The sequence below is a fragment of the Pseudonaja textilis genome, chromosome 7, assembly GCF_049901715.1.
Source record: "Pseudonaja textilis isolate UNSWEBS1 chromosome 7, rPseTex1.2, whole genome shotgun sequence".
NCBI lineage: Eukaryota > Metazoa > Chordata > Lepidosauria > Squamata > Elapidae > Pseudonaja > Pseudonaja textilis.
Genome location: NC_141996.1, coordinates 51,766,946 through 51,793,556, shown reverse-complemented (window position 1 = coordinate 51,793,556; position 26,611 = coordinate 51,766,946). Strand labels below are relative to the sequence as shown.

Here is a 26,611-nt window from a genome sequence, read left to right as displayed (position 1 = left end):
AACACAGCACACAAAAGCCCAATACTGTAATAATGAAATGAAAATAAGCATCATTGTGCATGATCACATTAAAGTTTTTAAAAATATACCAATTCAAAATAGTTATACCTATCAAAAGATCGGCTGTGGGATGTAGTTCTACTGCCCTGAATTTCTCTAGTCAAATGCCACATGATGGAGAATCTGAACAGTGCTTCCAGTCTCATACACTTGCAGGAAAGAAATAAAAAACAAAAAGTTAAATGTACTATATTTAAATACAAATATTTTTATCATTCAAATTTGCAAATCTTGATAATTAAGAAACATGGAAATAATTTGCTGATATGGGAAGCAGTTCTTAGTAATATTTACTATGCTTATAATTTACTGTCTAGACTTTTTCCTATATGTAGCTAAAGAAATCAATATTTACAATTGCACAAAAAATTAAAATGGAAATTAATGTGTTTTTAGAAAATATCAAATTTAAAATGGCAGCAGCAAAACTAGCAATTCTTCTTTAATATTTGCTGATCAAGAAATGAGGCTTAGGAAGAAAACATTATTAGCATCAGGAATTATTGAGTTTATTATTTCTTCATTTTTGAACATTTTTTTATAAGTAAACAATTTTAAACAGATTTAATTTTAAGTTTTTGTGAACTATAGTTCACTTCATCAGATACATGGAGTTGTTAAATTGATACAGGATTTGATCTGATTTAATGACGTGGGAAAGAGAGAGAGGAAAAGATAGGCTGATTATACAGATGCAGGTTATATGTGAGACAGATCACACGTACCTTATCAATTAACATTGTAGTATATTAAAAAGCCATTGTACTGAGACTTTTTGAAATAGCCTGGTATGTGAGTTGACTGTGGTGTTAAAGCTTCTTTTTTCCAAAATGTTACTTTGAGATCTATGATATAATATCCTAGGAAGTTAAAATGCTCTAGAATTACTTTATCCTTGTTTTTAAGATGTCAAACTTCTAATTATTTTTAATTTTTATGCTGTTTTGTTCATCACGTTTTCCATAACTATGCATACGATTATAATGTTGGAAATTCCCCAATATGTAGCACTATATTTAAGTTATGTACCATCTTCTATAATAATGGTATATAACTTAAGGACCTCTAAATATTGCTGAATTATAATTTTACATAACAGAAATTATAATTATTCATATGTCATGGAGAATTTTAACCACTTTGAATTTGACCTTGGCATAATGTTCAAGAAGCCCAAATAAAACTTTGATGAGTTAATTTAGGTAGGGTTGCAAAACACAAAACCTTACTTTATCATGATCCAGTAATGCATGACAGATAATATCTTCACAGATATTAGCAGATGGAGCTAGACAATGCAGACGGTAGAACAGTTCTACGCAGGTATTATGATGCTCTCGTGTCTCCTTGTTTAGCTGATTCCAAAGCACTTGAGCAACTCTCTTGTAATTTGAAAAAAAAAATCAAATTATCAATTTTAGGAAGATTTAGCATAGGGTAAAGAAAGTTCTATATTAATGAAAAACATATTGGTCTCAATTTTCATTAACTCTACATTAAATTGTATTACAATATTTAATACATATTTTTCCTATGGATATATCAAGACGTTTGAATGCTTTTCAGAATTAATATGGAAAGAAATAAGCTATTAACAACATTGTTTATGTTCCTATTTTCTATTGTAGTTATTCACAATTGCTTACTATCTTCAATCCTGGCCACTACAATGCTTAACTACCTTAATAAAGAATACTGATCGTAGGTTATCTTGGATGGCATTGTCACATGCTATTATAAATTACTGTTTTCTTTCTGCTCCTTTAATATCTCTAATACAGTGCCTTTAGTTCAGTGATTGTCAAACAGTTATCCTTGGCAAAATAGTGGCAAAATAATTACAGGAAAGCTTCTCCTGTCCACTCAACCCCTGCTTCTCCATATTCATAGCCAATCGACTAATTCATTGAAGCTTACAATAATACAAGCAACAACATGAATACTAAAATAGGGGCTGACAAAGTTGCCCTGAATACAGTTACTATGAGTCAACATCTATTGTGAATTACAACCTTACACCAGTTATCTAAAAAAAATAGTACAAATAAGAAATATATCAACAAAAATCTAAACTGGGCTGGAGAGACACTTAATTGTAGCTCCTTAGTACCCATAGTTTTCTACTGAATTGGTTGCTGATCAAGTTTGTGCTCAGAGTTGTTATTATGCCATTGATTTTGGATAGTAATTATGGAGTAAAATGTTGTACAAAATGTAATTTTGTAAGATCTTTAATAAAGAAAGGATGAGAAGGCCTGTTGTAATGCAACCAAAAACCTGATATTATTTGCTAAACCTGTGAGTCTGCATGATTTTAAAGACAAAAATATAGGGAAATTGTTTAACTGGTTAATCCCACACTTGCTTAAGTGGCTCTATTGTTTTGTTGGCTTAGTTTAAGTAAGGAAAGTAACAAAAATGCTATTGGCTATCTTCAGGTAATAATAATAATAATGACAATAATATGAGTTCTAAATATCCCATTGTCTCATTTGCATAAATGTCTTAAGTGGGGAAAAAAAAGCACAGCACCTGATAGAAATCAGTTTTTTCTGAAATTAGCTTTAGGCTTCCAGGAGCAATAGGAGGAATTGTGACCATCTGCAGCCCTCCAAAGAAGGGGTTTTGCCCAGGAATTTTATATCGCTTAATTCTGTCTTCAATAACCAATGCCAGTGACTGGGAATGGTTGATTACTTCTAGCAGCACAGAAATTGTCAAATTCTGAATGTAGCAGTCATTAACACAGCAACATATTGTCATCAAGGACTTGAGCCACAAGGGAAAACTGGATTCGCTGTCCCCTAATGAAAGTGATAAAGAGTTTGGTGCATTACTCAAGTAATCATTAACTGCTGATTTGAAAAGTATAAAAATGACATTCCCATATTGAATTGTGTTTATTAAATTTATGTTTAGTGTGTATTAAGTATTTTAGTGTATATTCATCTATTAAATCTCAGTATTTCTGTTTGGGAGTGCATATAGATAGTTTTCATAGATAGTCCAATTATGAATACTTCTTTTCCTAGTGGCATTCAATATTCCAAAGCTACTAAGAATGCTTAGTCTCTTTGAACTATTGCTTACACATATATGGTGGTTCTTCATATGAAATAGCTGTTTCTGCAATTATTGAAAAACATGCCAATAACTCTTAATTTTTCAAAAACTTTACTTTGATGCTAATCCAGCGGTGCATGCATTGTATAATTTTACTAGTGGTGGCATTTTACCTGATAATATGCTGATTATGTTATTCAACAAATTATTAAATTAAACAACTACTGAATAGTAGGATCCAATGTATTTAACTCCTTAATCATATTTATAGACGTATAGATTTTAGGTTAGGATTTGTGAACATTTCTCTTGAAAGTCTCCTTATTTTGCATTCTTCTGCAATGTAAATTATCAGAATGCTAGAATGAGAATGTTTGTCTTACCAGACACTTGAAAGAGTGACAAATACAACAGTTCAGATTCTTCTTCAGAAAGATAGACAGGGAATGTAGTGCAATCCAGTAAGAGATAGCACAGAGCTGAAAAGGCCTCTCTGCAATCCTCTCGTGTAGCTCCCAAATCAAATGTAACTTGATCAGGGTCCCAATCTTTCTCTTCTTTATCCCTTGGAATATCACATTCATCAGAAGGGGAGCAAGGCTTCAGACCTTTCTGTTTAAAGGGTGATCCTCGTACAGTGAAGAAATCTGATAGCATTCGCTTCAACTGTGGCACCACTATCTGCCTGGATTCATAAGAGTGCCTTTTGTCCCCAGTATTTACGGTAACTTGGCAATTACCCTCTTTGTTATTTCCTTGACTGACATGGACTTTTGAAACATTGTCATTATTGGAATTCTGTAAATGAATCTCAAATATATGTTTACTGGCAAATTTGGCAACCAGTTCCTGGATATAGTGCAAAGTCATCTGCATGCTTCCACCCTTTTTCCAGACATCATCTTTGTCAGGGATTATCCTAGGTATCCTCAAATGCTGTAACAGTTCAGGAGATGAAGCACTAAGAGCAATGCCGCTGTCTTCAGATTTTATTGACGGTAAAGGAATGTGTTCTTCATCTTCTAGCACCTTGGATTCTGAACTTATTTCCTGGCTGTCTTCCTTTACAGGACTCTGCAATATTGCAATGAGTATATCCAGTGCATCAGAATGTATTTATTTTACATGTCAGCAAAAGAAAACCTTAAGTAAGAATAAATATATGCTTTAGAGCAGGGCTGTCAAACTCGGATCATCATGGCGTCGTCACATGACGTATCATGATTTTTTCCTCCTTCACTAAACCAGGCGTGGCCAGCGCATGATGCATCTGGCCCATGGGTCGCAAGTTTTGACAGCCTTGCTTTAGAGTTAAGAAGACATGTATTAAAAGTTAACATTTAAATTCTTGTTTAAGTATTCAGTTGAACTTGCATTGGCAACTTTCAGTTCCAAAGCCCCAGATGGCCTTGGATACCCTTCTGCAGCCTTCTGGGACTCTAACTGCCAAAATATGGGAGCTTTGTCATTTTGAGGTAGAAAATACATTAATTTATAATGTGAGCCCTAAAATCGGACTATTATTGTTTAAAAAAGAAACAAAGAGGATCTCTCAAATTGTTCCCAACTCATTCTCACTCATGTGTGATACAGCCCCACCACTCCAGTTTCCACCTCAGAAGGTTAAGTGCTGTCTTTGGGTGCCAAGTGCTTGCTTGGTCCTACTTGGTCTGCTCCTGCTGAAAGTGGCAGTTGGTCCTGCCTCTTTTTTTCTTTGACTTTCATTAATACAGCCACAAGCATTTTCTGCTGTGTAACAGCAAATATGCTTTATATTTTGCACCATACAAAAATGTTCAATTGCATAAGAACCTTAGTAAAGCATAATATGAGATTGCATGAATAGCTGCACTTATGTTCATAAATATACGAACACAATAATCCAAAAATAGAACAGGAAAAAATGAATATGTACATCTCTTAGTCTCAGAAGTTTAGAAACAAGAATCAACTATTATTTTTAAATAAAAAAAATTCCTGCTCCAAGAAAGAAGTAAAAATCTGTTTTGAAGCCATCTTTCCCTATGAGATATTTAAATAAGCACAATTTTAGTCCACACTGTATTATAATTTCTTATATAGATATTGGAATTGTAGTATTATTATAAAATAAATGTTGTTTTGGAGAACTAATAGTTCTCACAGCTAAATGAACAATTTCCATGTTGTTGGTTTCAGCTTCGAAATCAGACTATGACATCATCATAAGACATCTGAACAACACCAGCAGCACTAATTTACACCACAATGATGGTACTTAAAACCAAGCAACTACAGTCAGCCAATCATACAACGTGAAATCAGGCCAGGTCTCAGAAAGGTATTTAAAGGCCAGTACTCCCCCAAACAAGCACAATCCAAAGCGCACTGAAGATGTCTTCTCGAATGAGGACGAAACGTTTGTAATCAAACTGCCTAGTTCGGAGCTCAAACCAACAACATAACTACCGACCCGAGCTACTAATATTCAAAGACATTTCAATTTTCATTTTATGCCAACCATCAGAATGCAGCCACCAGAATCATTCTGGTGATTTCGAAATACAAATATATATGGTATGGCCTTAGTAAGAAATAAACTCATACAAAAATGGATCAGAAAAACATTAATACTTACAGAGTCTGAGCTTCCAGTTTCAGTACTCAGGTAGGCAGATGGCATTTGCACTTTACTAAGCACTTTAAAACATGTTCTTAACACATATGTGAGCTCTGATAAACTTAGTACTTCCATGTTTTCAAGAAGACTTTGCACCATATAGCTGAGCATTTGTGGCAGATACAGAGACTGTACTTCAGAATAAAGTTCCTACAAAAACAAGATGATTCAAGGAAGCAAGCAATTTAAAAAGACTTGAAATTAAATCCAAATAAAATGAGAAAATAAAATTAAGTCGTGGCGGTGGGACTGCATCAGCTCAGTAGATCTGGCACCACTTTAGCAGTGGCAAAAAAGTAACAATTGTGTAATTGTGTGTCAGTTGGGAATGTTCTGAAGGCAGTCAGACCTTGCTGAGTCATATCATAATATTATGTCTTGGGATCCTGTGGAAGACTGTTCTTCAATTGGTTAATAGTTGGGAACTAACCTGGGCATGGTAATATGATCATATTATATTAATAAAGCCAGAGTCATTACTAGGCATTCATTATTATGGAATTAAATTCAACATGTCAGCTTTATATTTTACAGAATACACAAGCCAATCAATATACATAGGGATTGGCTGTCTCCCCATGGGTTCATCTGGATATTAAAAGTCCTTCTAGTTATTCCTGCTTGCAAAATCACACTTGTTTGGCTAATGAAAATAAGGTTTTTTCCTTCTTATATTTTTCTCTTTTTTATTGAATACATATAAACAAATAAGATGCAGTCGGAAAAAATAAGAATAAAACACATATCAATAAACAAAGGGTTTACAGATGTCATGGAGGATATAATTTTCGGCCATTTTCCCTGTCATTACTTGTGAATAACTGAATATATTGTTTCAAAAGGCTAAAAAAAAATGCTATTAATTTCTAAGAAACAATGATTAGCAACTATGATCAAAACAATATAAATCAGATCTTCCGGTTTGCCAGGCTTCGGCGGCGGCAGGGATTCGCGATCCTGCGCGATCCCTGTTGCGCTAGCCGTCTTGGTGCCTCCGATCCTGACGGGTCTGGAGGATAAGGCTGCCCCGTAGAGGCAGCCGAAGATAGGGGGGACCCTATCGCAGACCCCCTCCCCAGCCGGCAAAACCCCCTTTTCTCAAGGCGGTGGAGCGGCGGTCCGTAATGGCCGCCACAAAGAAGCCGGCAGCTGGGCAAGACTGTGCAGGAGGAAGAAGGAGAAAGTTTTAAAGTGAAAGTTCTTTGGCTGAACCGGGACTTTTAAGATACATTTAACATCCTGAAAACCATGATTTTTTGAACAATACATTGTTTCCAGAGGAGACTTTTGAAGTGGCGAATGGAAGTGATGAAAGGGAAAGTTTACTCTCCTTCCCCTACGGAGTTAACAAATGGACATTGAAAAACCTGCTTTTTTATAGAAGGTAAAAATTTAAAGCTCTTTGTTACAAGTGGGAAGGGAGAGGACTAAAAAAAAAAAATTATATTAAGATCTTGTTGGAGGAGATGCCTTGAAAATTTTGAGACTAGAAGTTAATTGCAATAAGGTTTTAAAATACAGACTGGGTTTTTTTTTTAATTGATATTACCCCAGGAAGAGAAACTGTAAAGGGAAGAACTTTGTGCTCTGTTTGGACTGCTTGATGACTCTGGGACTTTGGGGAACTGTTTTAAGTTTTGAAACATCTTGGTTGTCTTAGCAAGAAGAAGAGGAAAAAGAAAAAGAAGAAGAAAAGGTTTATAATGGCTTTACCTGTTGATGAACTAAGAAAGGAATATGGAGTAACAAAGAAAGAAGGCAAGGACGCTTTGGGAGAAGTCTTTCACTTTCTAGAAATGGCGCTTGCTATTTACCAGCAAACACAACAACAGATGGAGGAGGAGGAGGAGGAGGAAGAAGAAGAAGAAAAAGAAGAAGAAGAAGAAGAAGAAGAAGAAGAAGAAGAAGAAGAAGAAGAAGAAGAAGAAGAAGAAGAAGAAGAAGAAGAAGAAGAAGAAGCCGTCTTTAATGAATCAAAAAGTTTGATTAAGAAAGAAAAGAGAAAGAGGGGAAGGAAAATGAAGGACTTAAGACCTAAAAAAACACCCAAGAAAGAGAAAAATAAGATGCAAAGTCAATACAATGTTAGAAAGCAAAAGAAAAGAGGAATACAACAGAGAGGGGAAGCTAAAAAGGCGGAGGTTAGGAGGGGTGGGTTAAAAGGCTAGGTGGGATAAGAAAGGACGGGAAAGGGGGGAAAAAGCCACAAAGGTATGAAACAAGACAGGAAAAAGCTAATTTTTTTAGGGATAAAGGGTAATGTATAATTTTTAAAAAGAAAAAGATTCTGCAAAGTACATATGATAGTATTGTAGTACTTGTATTAGAAATAGAAAATTAGAATTTTATAAGATCTAATAAAAGATTAAAATATTAAAATGCTTAATAATGATAGATTTTAAGATTTAATAAAATATTAAAGGGAATGTTTAAAATATTTAGTTAAAGTATAGAGTTTAATTGGCTATTGTGTTGATGTTATTATAAACTTATTATTGCAGCATCTGTCTTTGAAATAGACAATTGGAATGTTACAAGATTTAATAAATTAAAATATTAAAATGTTTAAGATTTAATGATAGATTTTAATATTTCATTATGTACTTAATTATTTTATAGATTTATTATTCTCTCTTTTTCTTAAAATTTAGTAGGTAGAATGTACTAAACAGAATCAGACTGGGATCTAGGTGTTATTTTAAATGTCACTCTAGGGGAACGATAGAAAGGCATCATACTTTGATTAGTGATTCTAGGAGAAATCTTTTTTTTTATTATAGAGAATGAGATAAATGGATAATTGGAAAAGAATGGACAAAAGATACAAGTATAATGATTTAAAGTAAGATGAAATAAATAAAATAGAATTAAGAAGAGTGAAAAGCGGGGAGAAGTTATATAGAAGATATAGAATGGTAAATAAGATAGGTAATAGTATATAAGATGAGCATGAATTTAATTGAAGTCCGTACAAAGAGAGGTAATCTGGGGCCAAGCCACTTTCTAAAAAGAAGTTTTATGTTTTTGTGTTTTGTGTGTTTATGTTTGATTGAGAATTAATAAAACCTTGGAGGAATGTTAGATGAGAATAATTGTAAACAAGTCAGAGGGAAATATAAATATGATGACTATAAAATAGATAAATATAGAAAAGAAATGTAATTGAATAAGAGTAAACAGAAATAATGAGAAATTTGTTAAAAGATATTTATGTGTCCATATGGAAATGGGATAAATTAGAATTATGCGGTATAAAATAATGTTTCATCTGCCCTGTAAAGATTTACAATGGAAAGAGGTTTTATGTTTTCAATGTTTAATGATGTTTTGTTTGTCTTTAAAATTAATAAAATTTGTTTCAAAAAATATATATAAATCAACAAATGAAATTATGAATTATAATAATTTCTGTCCACATTCCTAAAGATTATTCAATTTAGAAATGCTATAAAATTGAAGCAGAATGTAATTCTTGGTAATGGCACAAATCTCTCTTGAGAATAAGGCTTTTTAAAAATATTGGTTACAAACGGTAGAATACATTTTAGATGTAAGTAGTCTTTCTTTTCTCAAGTTTTATATTGTAAGTTGATTTGGTTTAACTTGAATTGTCTTGTAGTTTTATTATTTTTTGCTGATTGCTGCTTGTTTTGTAGAGAGACATGAAATGTTTTTTTACAATTAAACATAGCACAGAAATATATTATGTTTATACCCCTGCATGAAGACTTCCTTAGCAAGTAGAATACATCTATACATATTGATTAAATAATTTACATAAATGGCTTATGTGACAAAATTAAGCATTTTGACTTACCAGTGGTATCACATCTAGAAGAAACACTGTTAGTGTGCAGAGTTCCGAAATTGTTGCACCATTAGTTAGCAGTTGTGTCTGTGTGGATTTATTTTTGTCGCTGAAAAAAAAAATGCTTTTTTAAAAAAAACTTTTTCATTCAAGTTTGATCATAGTGCAATTTTCAATAGAAATGCAATTAAAAAGGTAGCACATAAAACATACATTTTTACATTTTTATATATGGCTCTTCCAAAGACATTTTTTAAAACCCAACTTCTCTAGATATTATTTTATTTTTCAAATGAAGCACTGTATTTTGTAAAACATAGTAGAAAGCATATTTTAGTAAATATCGAGTTCCGTATGCTCTGTTGGGTCATTATTTTATAGATATCTACTTATATAAACAGAAAATAATGATTATGGTGGGCAAAAAGGCTGAGGGTAGAGGAGCAACTTCTGACTTACTGCTGGCTTCCTCATTGAGCTTCCTTGTGGGAATTTGGCCAAGAGCATAAAAAATCTCCTCTCTCCCTCCCTTTCCCTCTCCCTCTCAATCAACAAAATAAGAAATTCCAACCAAAAGAAGACTGTATTCAAACTGAACATAGTAAGGAACAATTAACTAACACAGAAAATGAACCTTTAGAGACAGACCAATGGCAAAGGAAGAAAAAAAAAACCTCAAAGTCAATGCAGTCTAGCTATGCTGGAGCTAAACAATCAATTTCATAATCTCTCCTTGGAAAAAAAGCATGCAGATACCTGAAGAGGAGACATCACCAAGTGTACCAATTGCAGGAAAAAAAGATCTTCCTTAAAGAAAAAACGGTCTGTCTAGTTGACAGAAGACTTAATGCTCAGGCGAAATGAACCAGCAGTTTATAGACCAGACAATCAATCTAGGGAGGTTTGCCATCTCTCAAGAGCAAAGATCAAAGATGTGACTGAGAAGTTTACTAAAATAATTCCATCCACAGATTATTATCTCTTTCTCCTCTTTCATGTGAGAATGAATGATATGACAAAGAGCCTAGAAACCGTATCAAGAGACTAGCAGCTAGGCATGAAAGCCAAGGAGATAGGGCCACAGGTGCTTTCTTCTACTCCCAGCGAAAGGCATCCAATGAGGTAACACAGAACTTCTGAAGTAAAACACTGGCTTAGGAGATGGTGCCACTGTGAGAACTTTGGAATCCTAGATCTACAATAACTACATGAGAGGCTTCTGGCAGGGATGGACTACATCTCACAATAATGGGAAAAACATCACCAATAGATGTATTTGTAACTGATTGACCAACCACACTTAACATGAAGTTCTCAATGTAACTACTTCTACAGGGAGGCAAGCATGCAATTCTGTCTTAGCCAGTACTCTTCAACATCTTCATAAAAGATTTACATGTTGGAATAGAAGGGGAATTCATCAAATTTGCAGATGATACTAATTGGGGAGGAAAGCCAGCCCTTTAGAACAATGATCCGCAACCTTCCTGCCTCTGCAGACCGACAGCAGCAGTGGGATGGTGGGGGTCTGGTGATAGATTCACATGTGAATCTGTCATTTGCCTAGCACAGTTTCCAATGGGCCATGGTTCAGTACTGGTCTGCATACCAGGGGTTGGGGACCCCTACTTTAGAAGATAGGCTCAAGATCCAGAAGGATCTTGACTGGCTTGTACACTGGATCTTATTCATCAAAATGCGATTCAGCGATGAGATAGCAGTAACTGTGAGAGGGATCTAGGAGTGCTAGTGGAAAACCACTTAAATATGAACCAGTAGTGTGGTGCAGCTGCCAAAAAACCCCCAATGCAGTTCTAGGCTGCATTAACAGATAGTATCAAGGTCATGTGAAGTTTTAGTACTACTTTATACTGCACTGATAAGACTTGAGGATTTAGAAAGGGGGCAGAGGCAAGCAACAGAGAGACAGGTAGTTGCCCGAGATGGTACTCTGAAATGTATTGGAAGCCAATGTGGCTTGCAGAGCAGTGATGTTGCCTGGCATTTGTATTCTGAATTTAATATAAATTATTACTGTTCCCCTATTATTCTCTTATGTCCAAAGCAAAAGTACAAGATCTGTAACTACCTTAAGCAGTCCTCAATACAGCCAGTCATGTAATCCCACAGAAAATCTGTGTTTAAGGATGTGATCAACATGTTAGCTGTTTTAACAATCTCAGATGCATTCTTGTTTTCTTTTATTACACTAAAAAGAGAATCAATAGTATTTAGTAAATAATGCAGAGGAAATATATTTTTAAAGTAATGCATATTATTTTAATAATAAATAAACATATTTTTAAGGTAATGGTACAAAACGTGGAACTAGGTATTCAGAAATGAAACTGGAAACTTAAGTTCATACCTGTCCTGAAATTTAAGTCTAAGTTATAGGATGAATCAAGTTTAGCATCACTCCTTTCCAACATATTCCAACACATTCTTCTTTTTGCATTCAAGCAGCATTTATGGGGTTTCATTTTAACCGAGAGTCTCAAAGGTGTTTTATCAAGAGGCAATTGGACTTTCTGGTTTTTCTTTGAAGACGTTTCGCTTCTCTTCTTGCATGACCAAGAACAACGGAAGAAGCTTCTTGGATGAGAAGCGAAACATCTTCAAAAAAGTCCAGTTGCCTCTTGAAAAAGCACCTTTGGAACAAGCATGACCTGGATGACTGAGAATCTCCATAAACATTTTAACTGCTATTCTATAGCATTTTTCCAGGGCATTAAAGACTCTCAATTTATTACGATTACTGGGGATATACTCCATTTTGATTAAATTGCTTTAAGCATGTGCAGTAGCAGTAGCCACAATAGCTTTATGGATGAACCTGTCCAGATAAACTTGTTAAGCCATTATTACTTTTTTTTGCCCTCAAGTCAGTATTCATTCTTGGAGACTTCATGGACAAAACCAATCAGTTTGGTAACATGTTTAGCAGTTACTGCCACTGTTTTCTTCCTTGAACTGAGAGAGAGTGACTGGCTACCTATGGTAGCTGACTTCATGACTGAAACAGAATTAGAGGTCACAGTCTCCCAGTTTCTATCCCAATGCCTTTAGCCAATGTAACAAACTGGCTTTGTGTTAACCCAGACAAATTCATATTTCTGACAGACTTGCAATTACCGATTTAGCCAAGACTCCATAGCAAGTCTCCTTTAGCAGTAGAAACAGGATATTACCTTAGCATGCAAAATGCTCAAATTACTTTCAAGGCATGTTTTGAAGATTTGGATACATGAAAACATGTAATCATGATCAGAAATATAGCAGCAGTATCCGGCAACCAGGAAAAAAAATTATTTATTTAGCTACTTAAACAGAAAACAAACCATACCTTGTAAGAACATTACCAGTTTGACTATAATTAAGTTTAAGATCAGAACCCAATGTTTCTTTGCAATATCTATAGAATGCTCTGATCACTTCAAGAAACAAGTCCGCAATGACTAGTGGGCCTACAATAAGGGAAATATAAAGGAATTCAATATTTAAAGACTTATATACACATATGTGAATAAAATCTTACTATAAAGTTATATTGACACTATTTCTTCTTTGCAGCTCAATGTATTATTATTACTACAGTACATCTTAAAAGCCTTGTTGGGATTTCACACATATTCTCAATATTCCACATAGATCAGTTTTATGTTAACTATATTTTGCAGAAGCAGCAGTCTAAGTTGATACATCGATTGAATTATGCAAGTATTCATTTATATGCTTTCATGATGGAAATTAATTTAATATCAGACTTCTGGTTTCTATGTACTTTTTCATTTGTTATGTCTATTCTCAGATCAAGAAAATAGTCTATCTTCTCTTAATTAAACAACTGGAAAGATCCTAGGCTTAAACCAGTGATCCCCAATCTTCCTAGCTTGATGGACTGGCCGGGTGGGGGGGGGGGGGATGATTCTGTATGAACGGCTGTCACGTGTGTGAGTGCATGAAAATGGAGCTTCATGCATGAGTGCCCGCTGCTTGAGCAAGTGGAGCTGTGCAAGCACACATGCTCGCCAACTGCTTGCGCTGCCTGGCCTAAACCATTTTCTCAAACAATGACAGAAACCTAACAATAATTAAGTATGATATAATATGTGAATTATACTGAATGATGATAGAAATATCAGAAAACAAGCTATGGAGAGATATATATTCTTTCCATGATGTATTCAAATTAATAATGAATTTAAGAAATACTGAAGAACATTGAAATTGTATTTAGATGTTAATTTAAAATGATTGACCAGCATCTATGTCGATAAACTATCACATGCTTTTCAACAGAAACCTGTCTTTGTCTGTACTGTCACTTAGCATATTTAATTCTTGAAGAAAAGTCTCTCTTTCTCTTACCTATTTCAGGCTTGTCAAGTAGGCTTATGAGGATGCGGAATGGCTTCAAATATGCATGGTGCTGTTCTTCCAAGTCAGATTCTGAAAATTTCTGATGTAGTATTTCAATTAAACCCTATTAATCATTAATCAAAGAAAAAACATTGATAACTATGGAAATTAGTCATTCTCTGCCTTTTAAATAATTCTAGCTAATTTTTATTAGCAATTATTTATTATTAAAATAACCAATAAATTTGAAAAATTCAACACTATTCTTAAAATGACCCATGATTTAATTAATAGTATAGCACTCTTGTAGGAGGGGAAAACACTACATTTCAACTGAACTGAAATAAGATTTTACGAAGAAAAAAGGACAATTGTAGTTAATTCAGCCCATATCAGAAAATCAATTGAAGACACTTCATTGTTTCCAGATTTCTCATCGCTTTCTTTTTGATCTTGCTTTTTCAAACACTATTCCACTGTACAGATAGTCCTCAACTTACCATCACAATTAAGCCCAACCTTTCAGTTGCTAAGTGAGACATTTGTTAATTTTGCCCCATTTGACAACCTTTTGTGCCATAGTTGTTAAGTGAATCACCGCAGTGGCTAAGTTACTAACATGACTATTAAGTGAATGTGGCTTCCCCATTGATTTTGTTTGTCAGAAAGTCAAAAAGGTAATCATATTAGACACTGCAACTATCATAAATATGAGTCACTTGCCAAGTGTCTGAATTTTCATTATTTTTCCATGTAAGATTCTGAAAGCTGGTATTATATAATAGTAGCCAGAACCAGTAGCAACAACAATTTATTAATTTAATATTAAACTGTCACCACTTAATGAAGTCATCCTTTAAAGAGTATAATATGGACCTACCTCAACTAAAAGTTCTTTGGAGTATTTTTCAAAAAAACTGTGGGCATAATCTTCTAAGGATGTATTAATAGATAACTCCGGAACAGAAGCCCTTCCTTTGATATCGGAACCTTAAAAAAAATTATTGTTAACTAGACAAAAAGTACAACATAGCAGTATAGTTATAATTAATAAAACAAGAAATTACAGCAAAAGATGAACACTTCTTTTCCTATTGCTCCACTGCTATTTCTTGCCATTAGGATTGCATCAGGTATCTTCAGCATAGCTCTGTTGCATTTGATATGCACATGGTATTTCCCTTCCAGTGAAGTATTTTGAGGACAGAGAATAGCAGATATTTCTTTGTAATCATATAAATTAGATTACCATACCACTATTTGAGATTTAATATCTCAACCCCTACCTTATTCTGAAAAATAATTCAGAATAATTAAAGAATGCAAAAATATTAGCAACTATATTTGGTACCATACCTAGCAACCATGAATATAGCCTTCTGTTTAGTGACATATCTCTTCTTAAGAGAGTTTGTGCAGCTGCTGACAGAAGATGAACCACATCAGACCTATGCAGTGGAATAGCACTCTCATTTGGGTCCTAAACAAAGAACCAATAAGTCAGCTGAAAGCACATGTCTTTTAACAAAAACTAAAGCACAGCTGAAAATGCAGAAGTAAATATGGCAGTAAAACACCAGCAACATTAAGAATATTATCATTCACACAATTCATACTCCTATACATAATTCACAATTTATAAAAAAAAAGTCTGAGCGTTGTATTAGACAGTAGTAGGTTGCTGAAAAGCTATTGTTTTGTATCTGCATTGTTTTGTATTAAGCTACTGATTTCCCCCCTCAATACATTACTATTGATTTTTTCCAATATATTGCTATATTGTTTCTCATGAAGCCACATCTTGAAACAGTTTAGAAATACAAAATAAAAGTTGTTGAAATAAATGCATGACAACAATAAGATATGTATTAAAAAGAATGTTTCTTAAAAATTATTTTTCATTTTCTGTGGGGATGGCGGGTTGGGAAATGAGAACCAAACAAAATTATTCATTAGAATAAAAGGTACCTTGTTAGATTGGGCCAAGATTCATTTTAATCCATCGTTTTTCACAATAGTTAGCCAGTCAATAGGTTCCTCTCTCCCACTATTATTTCTCTTAATTTGGCTTTGGAGAAACACTACCCTTGTTGTTGACTTGCAGATAACAATGAATCAAGACTATCTCAAGTGGATACCACCAGAACCTGGTGATTTGTTACAGTGAAGTCTCTCCAAATATATGTTCTTAATACCTTGATTGTCTTAAATAGTAAACAACTAGTTACTGAACACAAATATACATTGGAATAACCATACCAGGAATCTTCCATGATATTTTGTAAACAAAGGCAAAATATGTGTGGAGATAAATATTCAATCATTTAGGTCATGGTTGTCCCAAAGGTGCTTTTCCAAAGGCAACTGATTTTTTTTCCTTGAAAACATTTGATTTTTTTTCCTTGAAAACATTTCACTTCTCATTCAAGAAGCTTCTTCCGTTCTGACTGAATGTTGGGGAATAGAAGAATTTATATTCTTTGCAGTTATCTGATCATTAACACTCTGAAGGTCATTAGCATTCTGAGTCATTGAGGCCACTTGGAGATTTATCTGTACCCTGAAGGTCACCTGAAGCAGAGCGCGTATTTACAGAAGCAAAACATTTTCAAGGAAAAAAACCCAAGAAAGTCCAATTTTTTTTTTTGAAAAGCACCTTTGGGAAGGCCAAAACTAATTGAATAAAAATAATTTGCTTACCAAAGAAGAATATAATGGGAAAAAGAAGAGAACCACTTCCAAAGTGTTTCTTTGTACAAGAACATTTGAATCCAGCATCGACACACAAATAGCCTGTATCTAAAAAAAAGTGAAATAACATTTGATATAAGAACTCCCAGTAGACTGATCACTTCCTTTTGCTTTGTAGACTGGAACTTCATAACAAAAGTGTGGTAGGAATTTATTTGTAAAACCCAGCAATTCTCAATCTTCAATCTCTTTCCATATCTAATCAGAAAATTGAGTAGCTTACATTCTGAATGAAAAAAAGAGAGAAATCTTTTCTTAGAAATTCAAGAATAAAATGATGCAGGGATTTTTTTTGTAGACTCCCTTCCCTAAATTATATGAGGAATATGTCCATTGAAAAGGGATAATGCAAACTCAGGGAAAAGGGATAAACCTTAAACTCAGGATCATTTTAAATTATTCAACAATAAGGACAAAATATGTTAGCAACTTTTTTTTAAAAGCTGGTATACAATAAGGGGAGATAAAAAATAAGCCAAGTTGTATGTAACATCCAACATTCTCAACTAACAGTATTAGCAAATTTGGACCTCTTTGTTCACATATTAGAAATTTCAAAAGTCAAGTTTCATCAAGAATAAACTTGAATTATGGGATGTTTTCTATTAATATGGATAGGTTGATTGCCAAATGTATAAGAAAAACCAGATTATAATGGAAGCAAAGCACTCATAATGGCAAATGATTTAACACTGAGCAGGGAGTAAGGTAAGGATGCATTATGGTCCTTGCTTGTTTAATGCACTTATTGGCAAATATATAAAGAATGTATGTGGTAACATTAAGGTGAAATTATCTGAAGATATCAATGTATGGATGCTTCTATATGCAATATTATCAAGTTGCTGGCTGAAAACCTGAATGATTTACTTAAATGTTATACAAACTGTATGATGCAGCAAAATATATGAAATGTATAATTAACATGTCAAAGCCAATATTTGACAGACAAAATGAACTGAATAATCGCAAAGGGCACATAAATGTAAAAATTAAGACCAACTAGATGAATTTGTGTTCTTTGTTAACATGTTTACTAAAAATGTTAAAATGGATGGAGGAATTTTAAAGTTAAAAATGCTGGCAGAACTATGACAGCAGTATGGGGTTTATTGCATGTAATGAATAATTAGAACAAGGAGTGAACTTAAAATTGTTGTGTATAACAGCCTCTTTCCTCCCACTATATTACATGGAAATAAAAGATCAATATGGCAGGATAAACATAATAGGTTGGAATAGGAATGGTTATTTCTTCTTGTTTTTAACAACATGGGCATCTTAATTAGGGTCAGGAAGGAAGGGATGCTGAAATAATATGGACTGAATTTAGAATTAAGTTATCATTATCAAAGAATGCTGCAGTGATTTGGTTATATGAAGAGAACTATGAGAATCAAATCACAAGACAAATAAATGAAGTGGCAGACAAAGGAAGTTGTGCTTGTGTGGAAGTGAGAAATCAATAAAAAGGATCTTGTATGAAGTGACCTATGGATGTGGAAGCAACAAGGAAGGATATTCAGAAATGTAGTGAATGAGGCTGATATAAACTAAGTGTAATTTTTTTTCTCTTTTTCCTCTTCTGCATTTTTTTGGCTTATTATATACTATTCCTTTTCTGTGCTGCCCATGATGTTGCTTACAGAAAGGGAATAGTATGAGGGGCATATGAATGCATTCTTCATCTAAGCTTCCTTGTGTTAATTCATCATTAAGCACTGAATTAACATTTAAATTTTACACAAACCTCCATGGAATGCAGTCAAGGGAACTAACTAATTAGCATGATGGTTATGGACAGAACATACACATTATAACTTGAGTAATAAACTTAATTTTAATAAATACCTATTTGCTAAGCATTGCACAGAAAATGGAAAATTTGCTTCCAGGTACATTAGTTGCCTTAAAAAAAGGCTTTCTTTTCAAAGCAGTTAGAGGAGGAAGCACTTCTACCAGAATATATTATCCAAATGCATATTTCATAGGGATTCAATTATTTATTTATATGATTTATAGAGCCATCCATCTCATAACAGCAACCTTGATTTATACATAGGTATGTTACTGCCAACTAACAGTTAGCTAAGAAAACGATGAAAATGCAACAATTGAAGAAAGTTATATTACTTCCCAAAGTATATGATTTTATCTGCAATTTTCCATTTTTCTTCCTTATTTATCACATAAAAGCAAATATTATTTGTTACTTAACCTACTGTAAGATTAGCATCAGTCCCCATCATATAATTCTGCTGCTTTCCAGGTACTGCTCTATTGATATGACTGACAACAAAAAGGGAAGCAGGTAGTCTTACAGAAGGGCTAACCAAGACACTGGCCCACAAGGCAGAATAAAACACTTCTTTTCCAATTACAAGGGACAACTTCACAAGCAAAGCATCAGTCCTATAAAGCAAGAAAAGAGATTATGTAGCTACAAAATTAAAGTAAACTAATTTGGTACAAGCTGATGTTGAAATCTATACTATACATATTAAATAATGTATTTTTTGCCAATGTTTAGAAAATAGAAAGATTCCTAAGAAAAAAGGAAAGAGATCTCTAAACTATAGTGGCTCCACATTGTGGATATAGGCTTTCAGTTCAAAATTAACTTTGATTTATAAGATCTTTACATAGAAAAATATACCAGTAAAAGCTAAAGATTTTCTGAGAACTCTGAAAACAGACATTTCATGTAAATGAAGTAGATCTTTATAAGTCTTGTTTTCAGTCTAATATTATGATGGAAACCATCTGAAATGGCCAAGGTGGTTATGGATGTGTAGAATGATGCCAGGTCAGGTGGGGGGGGATAACAACTTTTTTAGTTTTCTGGATCTCTTAAAAGTTGTTTAGTGTTATTGACCATATTATTATGGGATGGAAATTGTGTAATTATTCTTGCTCCAAGGAAGGGAGATAATCTCTTTGCTTTATACCTATACCCATAGGCTTCCATTTTGTTCACTAAACTATTCAACAACTTCATGAACCTTATAGATGAAGCAATCTTAGATTTAGGTTGAAGAATCATCTATATTTGGATCTACTGGTTTCAGTTTCTACTATTGGATTTTAACTCCTAAACTACTCTATGTATGGAAAGATACATGGAACAGAACTGAATCTTAATCTACTGATTTTTTTTGCTGAGTGAAGCTTTTAATTGATTAGTCATAACTTGCTTGATGTTGAGTTAGCATACTGAATGAATCTAGCCACTGTGGATTATGTGTTTAAAATGTTCCATTTTGAATTTTTCTTCATCATGACTGCAATTTATGATCTGTTGCATATGTAACTTAGCATAACTTTTAACTTTTTTGTGTTGTTGTTTTTTCTTCAAAAAGGCAGAATATAAGGTTTGGAATATAACATACTTGTTTGAGAATGATAATAAATGCTGAGCTGAAAATGTTTTCTGGTTTGGACCAGAACTTTTCTAGTGGAAAGACATCTTCCAAGAATTTTCTTCCAGCATGTACCAGGAAAAACCTGATTGTCTGCACTGAAGTTTCTGCATAATACATAGCCCTGACCAAATAAAAGAAGAGTAAGTAATACTGCATTCCTGGCTTTATTTTTGGTAGCTCATCTTCCCCTGGACTGATTCCTACTGAAGGTATAGAATGAAAAGAGTTAAAATGTATTTATTATTTTAATTTTTTTATGTGAAAGAAATACTTTACCTGTCATAGAATTCTGATCCTTCCTCCAAACCAGGCAAAAGGCCAATTAAGAAGGCCTGAAGACTGGGTAGGAGAGATTTCTGGAGTGGGAGAAAATAATTTTCATACAAATCGAGCAAGACGGGTTTCACTGATAGTGCTGCAACTCCAAGCAATGGGAAAAGGCCTGAACTGGAAAAACACAGAGAGGGATAGGGAAAAATCAGTCTCTGCCTGTATTATCTTGGATATTTGAATTTTAAGCATATTATGAGGGCAAACTACAATGAATCTCTCCTCCCCTTTTTGAGAATACTGGAAGTTTTGTTATTAAAATATATACAATATATTAGATAGATAGATTTATTATATTTTAATTAAAAATGTTCTCATCCACAAACCCACGAAATTTATGATTGTTCATTAGTGCTATTTCTCAAAACTAGTATACTATAGTTAAGTTGGCCTTTTCATCAAGCTCATAGTTAATATTAATCACCATTAAAATTCAAGCAAAGCTATAATTAAAAGAGATCTGGTGTTTTCTAAATAGCCAAATCTGAAGGAAGGAATTGGTGTTTTTATTTCTAAAGCTACACTACATATAGTCCTCCATACTAAGCATGGTTTAACTTTACATACTAATTAATTAATAAAGATTTCTAAAAGCAATTAACACTAGCCAGACCTTACTTAGAAGATAAATAGAAAGAGGAATGTCAATAAAACCAAGCTTTAAAAACCGCCAAAGTTTACCTGTAGAGAAATAAGTCCTTTGCAAGCCATTTTGTTCCAATAATTTTAAATATTACTTCATAGGACTCCAGTGCTTTTATATGCACTCCAGTAGGTAATGCTGGGTGCAAACACTGGGACAATCTTTTACTGATAATCAAGCGTCTTGGTAAAAGGGAATACTTCAAATTACTTTGAAGAGCCTGTAAAATAATTAAATAAGAATTAGTTATTAAATTTGCATTGATATGAATTAGGAACCAAATTGTAGCTATATTATTACGTAAGATAATTAAAATTCAGCTATTTTCTTTAACAGATTTCCTGGGATCTTTATAAAAACTGATCACAAAACCCATAGATGTGTTTTGGCAATCTCTATATTTATTATTTAATATATCACTTCACCAGATTAAATCCCTAAACCAATTATGAGATTTAGAAATACTAACTTTTGTGAAATAAACCAGGAAGAACAAATAGTGCAACTGTCAGAAATGCTTACCTGCCTACAGATAACATTTTTCAAATATCATGATAACCTGCAGAAAATAGCTACTCTGACATATCTGAAAAGGGTGGGGTGGGAGGGGTTGAGAAAAGTTTAAAAAAATACAAACACAAACAGGCTAGCTACGACAAAAAAAATGTTGTTTTCTTTCTCTGCAGGGGTAGGAAACACTGCATTGAAATTATTATAAAAATAAATAGCCATTTTACAGAGCTCTCTTTTAATAGTTACTAAAATAATGATTCTGTTCTCCAGTCAAGTAAGTATTAAAATATTGATGACTGATAGTACCAAGACAGCATATATTTTGAACCTAACTTGTCATTATACCTGGGCACTCCATTCACCTAGACTTGTTAATTTTCTAAAGAAACCAACAGAATCAATTACAATCCCATACAAAGTATCTTCCCAAGGAATTTCTTTTACCAGCAACACTAACAAAAATAAATATAATTTGAAAAAAATAAACAGTCATACAGTATATAAGAAAGCTTCATTTTTAGAACTGCAACTACATTGGAAGATAATAAACATATATGGAAAATGTACAATGAATTGTTCTTTCATAATGAAACAAAATCTGAAATAAAATATGTATGATGTCTATGTGTAGCCTAAAAATATTGAAGAAATCAAAAGACCTTTAAATGAGTGTAGCCAATATACTCATTCAAGAAGTAGAAAGACAGTTCTCACTTTAATCTCACTGTACCTAGTACTGGAAAGGATCACCCACATATATACAGTAAAAACCAACAATTTCCCAATAGCCCAGTAATAACATTTACGAATAGTAAACTTCACTCTCTTTTTAGACTTCATTCTCTTATGCACACATGACTTCCTAAAAACAAAAAGTGTTTCAAGTATTTGAAAAAAAAAACCTTGATTGTACTTGGAATAATCTAATAGAGAAAGCTGGGGTCTGATTTTTGTGTGTGTTCTGTTTTGAACTACTTGAAGAGCTTATTAGCCTCTTCATTATTATTCATTATAAGATATATTTTATTGTAGATTTTTAGTATTGTACTTGTTCAGTTGCTAAGTCATGTTGGACTCTTTGTGACTCCACAGACCACAGCATCTTAGGCCCTCCTGTCTTCCACTATCTCTCAGAGTTTGCCCAAATTCATGTTCTTTGTGTTGATAACACTATCTATCTTATCCTCTGGCAGCTCCTTCTCCTTTTGTCTTCAATCTTTCCCAACATCAGGGTATTTTTAACGAGTTCTCTCATTAGGTGGCCAAAGTATTTGAGCTTCAGTTTTAGTATCTATCCTTCCAAAGAACAGTCAGAGTTGATTTCCTTTAGGATTGACTGATTTGATCCCCTTGAAGTCCAACACCACAATTCAAAAAATGTGACTTTCTTTTGCTCCAACTCTCATAGCTATTCATTACTATTGGAATATATTGCACTATCCAGACTTCATTCATTAAAAATATCTTAGATAGATGATATTGCTACTTTCTTCACATCTTATTAAAAAACCTTACAAATAATTTAAAAAGACAGATACCACACCTTGTTGAGTTTCCCAAGAGAAGATATGAGATCTGCCCATTCGCTTGAAGATTCAAAGTTCCTCAAAGCTTTATCAATTGCTGAAGAATAATTTCTGTACCTATGATCACCAAGCAACTCCTGCTCTTCTGGATCCATTTTCAATGATCATATCAAAATGCTCTGAGGAACTAAAAGCAAAGCTTTGATAAGTTTATATTTTATAGATAAGGCTGTAAATATTTTAAATAAAACAGAAAATCGAAATTAAAAGAATTAACTTATGCTCAGCATAAAATGCTAAACTTTACAAAAAAATACCCAAGGACCATTGATTTGGTATGCTGTAGTTCAATATTCACAGTACTCAATCTAAATATTGTTCATTTTACTTTCATATGAAACTATACATTTGAGACTAACTCATGTATTATTTTACTGAAAATGACCATAACATATTAAATTGACATTTATTTATATAAACATGAAAACATATTTATATAAATTAATGCATATTTTATTTTCTAGCTATGCATTATTTTTGTAAATATACAGAGGAAAGAAATGATTTTAGTAAACTAATTTTCACTAAATTGAATATATTTTATTGCATGGATTACATATAAGCATTAAACATTTTCTTCCTGCATTAGCAAGTTAATGATTGATTTAAAGAAAATCACATGAAATGTCAATACCAAAAGTTGATATCTTAAATTAAGATAGTACAGCATGTAATTATTTAAGAAAGTATCGTTTACATCTTCCTCATGTGAATTTTAGGAAAATATGTTTTAAATCAATACAATGTATCAGGGAGAACCTCTTATTTATTTTCACGCATGAGTGAATTATGGTCACGTTCTAGTAGGCATGGCACTGAGACTTGACTAGATGAGGGAATACAATTGAAGTGGTTGACTGAAAACACATTTACAGTTTGTCCGTGCTTTTATAAAAAAACAAAAATAAATGGAATACGTAGATTTGGTGATATCAATTGATTTCAACAATGTGTTAAATAGCTGGAAAACTTCAAAAACTTCTATGAATTCAGACACTTATGGGCAAAATATTTACCACATACTGCTCCCTTGTTATAACAATTTCATTGGTTGCCAGTTGATTTCCAGATCAGATTCTGGAATTAAATTTGTTGAAGGGATAACTTTTCCAATATATTCTTCAGGAAAGGCTGTTCTTTCTCTACTTGACAGGAAAATAATAAAGAGTATTCATATAAGGCCTGAATGACCTGCTAATAATTCAGGATATTAGAGAAGCTGGCCAGGTCTTTCTTTTCTATTGGCAATCCTGCTTGGTCAGGCTCTTTGCCTTTGAGATGACATTCATTAACTGTGGGTTTTTAATGCTGTTTTTATCTGCTTTGGATATAACATTGTTCTTTTGATAATAATTGGTTTTATTAGGGTTCTTACATTGCAATTGTACATTATTATTATTATTAAACACAGTAACTATTATGAAACGAGGTAATTTTTTTACATATGAGCTGCTATCACTATCATTACTGTGCCTCAGAACATGGCAGAGTTAGAAATGATATAGCTAATAAAATAGTTAAGATTTTAAAGTTTTCTGAGCCTTATGAAGGGGGATGGCTATAATAAATTAGTACGTGGAAGCCTGAGTGATCAACTATAGGGTTATCATTGTCCTGGAAGCAGGATCACGTGCTCTAGTAAAGAGCTGTACCGTCCACCTGATGAACAACCCCTAAAAGCATAATTTTGGAATCTGCCTTTAATTTAATTAGTATCCTGCTATTATAAACATATGATAGTCTTACTTTATTACATCGATAGTTTCTTGCATTCTAAAAAAATGAAGCTCTACATACTTGGTAAACACACAGGTAGTCCTCAAGTTATCGGTATTTATTAAATTTCTATGCTGCCCATCTCACTAATACTGTGGCTCTGGATAGCTTACAAAATAGTAAAAAGTTAAAAGATGCCAAACACAATTAATTTAAAAAAATAAAATTAAAAGCAAGGTGATGGGCAGCTTGGAGGGTGGTGAGAATAAAAAAAAACAAAAAAAATATGATAGGCATATTGGGGATGTGTGAGAAACTTCTAAACCCTATCAGTCACTCCCAACGTAGCAGGCCAAGTGGCAGACCCAAATTTTGAGGCTCTTCTGGAAGTCCAGAAGTGTGGGAACGGCTCTTACATAAGAGTGGGGACCAGAGCTGAAAACCTATAACAACTGGACTAGCATTTCTATCGCTAAGTGATGTATTCATTAAGTATATCATCATATGACTGTGACTGAATTTGCATCCTTTTTGCCATGGTTGTTAAGCGAATCACATGGCCACTTACCCCATTGGCTTTGTTAGAAACCAACTGGGAGGGTCACAAATGATGATGGTGTAACCCAGTGGTGGGATCAAATATTGTTGTCACTGGTTTGGTGGGCATGGCTTGGTGGGCGTGCTTTGCGTGCGTGCACACACTTTGTGTGCATGCGCGCACCAAACACGCACTTTGCACAGGCACAGAGGCGTTTGCGCAGGTGCAGAGGCGTTCTAATTTGCTTTCTGCAAGCCTGCATGATCCCAGTTGCTTCAGCAGCTGCTGGGCAGCACTCTTCTGTGCTGCGCAAAGCAGCTGTGCTTCAAATTCAGCAGATAAAGGTGAATATGGGAGCCTGGGCAGACCAGTGGGCCCAACAGCAGAGTCATTAGAGCAGCAGAGAGAATCGGTTCATTCTTCGCTGCCCATTGCTCCTACCAGCTCTCCAGAACTGGTCAAATAGCACCACTGGTGTGACCCTAAGATGCCACAACCCTCATAATAAATACATTCTGGTTGCCAAGTACCCAGATCAAGTGGCCACAGGGATGCTGCAACAATATATGTGTGAAGTCAGGTCAAAAGTCTCATTTTCAGCACAATTACAACTTTGAAAATGAGGACGATATTACCCTATTTATTTGCAACGTAACTTACCTACTTTTATATTAAATTTTAAATAGATGCCCCCAAATTAATGTTCATTCTTTTTTAGCAGTTGAACACTGTAACATGAAAAGCCACAACTGATAGTATTGAGTTTCACAATTAAAATGCTTAATTGGAGAATTGATGCACACTACCCAGGGCCACTTATTCTGCGTGACTGACAGAAAAACAAATTAATTCCAACTTGTCCATCCTACTACATACACATCTTGGATTTAGCTATCTAATGATGGCAAAAACTAAGAAGAAATGGAAGACTACACTGAACTATTTTTTTTTTAAAAAAAATAGAGACATAGAATGCTGCTTTAAATTAGAGGTTTTGGCTGTAGGGCAGAAGTGCTATTTCATGAATAATAGCAGACCAATAATTTAACATCTAGGTAGAACTGCAATATATTTTCTTTGCCCACTTTAGTCCATTTTGCTTACACTCAGGAAACAGTCCTGCAAAAATCACATCCTCCAAAGAGCTGGCTTAATTGAAT

The 26,611-nt window shown here is 33.7% G+C and overlaps 1 protein-coding gene across 4 annotated transcripts in view; it reads right to left on the bottom strand.

The window, feature by feature from the left end:
• The window catches only part of DOP1B (DOP1 leucine zipper like protein B), a 53,541-nt gene that overhangs the window by 26,111 nt on the left and 819 nt on the right, over nt 1-26,611 (bottom strand). For all 4 annotated transcript variants that reach the window (XM_026700530.2, XM_087937608.1, XM_087937610.1 and 1 more), the window contains exons 2-17: nt 23,155-23,324; nt 21,137-21,318; nt 20,402-20,572; nt 18,926-19,115; nt 16,653-16,751; nt 15,309-15,432; nt 14,833-14,942; nt 13,962-14,076; nt 12,937-13,057; nt 11,680-11,799; nt 9,600-9,699; nt 5,741-5,932; nt 3,507-4,197; nt 2,593-2,864; nt 1,290-1,442; nt 109-209 (exon numbers count right to left, since the gene is read on the bottom strand). In XM_026700530.2, the coding sequence (XP_026556315.1) occupies nt 109-209; nt 1,290-1,442; nt 2,593-2,864; nt 3,507-4,197; nt 5,741-5,932; nt 9,600-9,699; nt 11,680-11,799; nt 12,937-13,057; nt 13,962-14,076; nt 14,833-14,942; nt 15,309-15,432; nt 16,653-16,751; nt 18,926-19,115; nt 20,402-20,572; nt 21,137-21,318; nt 23,155-23,292 (2,879 nt within the window). In that variant the 5' untranslated portion in view covers nt 23,293-23,324. The remainder of the gene's footprint in view (nt 1-108; nt 210-1,289; nt 1,443-2,592; nt 2,865-3,506; nt 4,198-5,740; nt 5,933-9,599; nt 9,700-11,679; nt 11,800-12,936; nt 13,058-13,961; nt 14,077-14,832; nt 14,943-15,308; nt 15,433-16,652; nt 16,752-18,925; nt 19,116-20,401; nt 20,573-21,136; nt 21,319-23,154; nt 23,325-26,611) is intronic.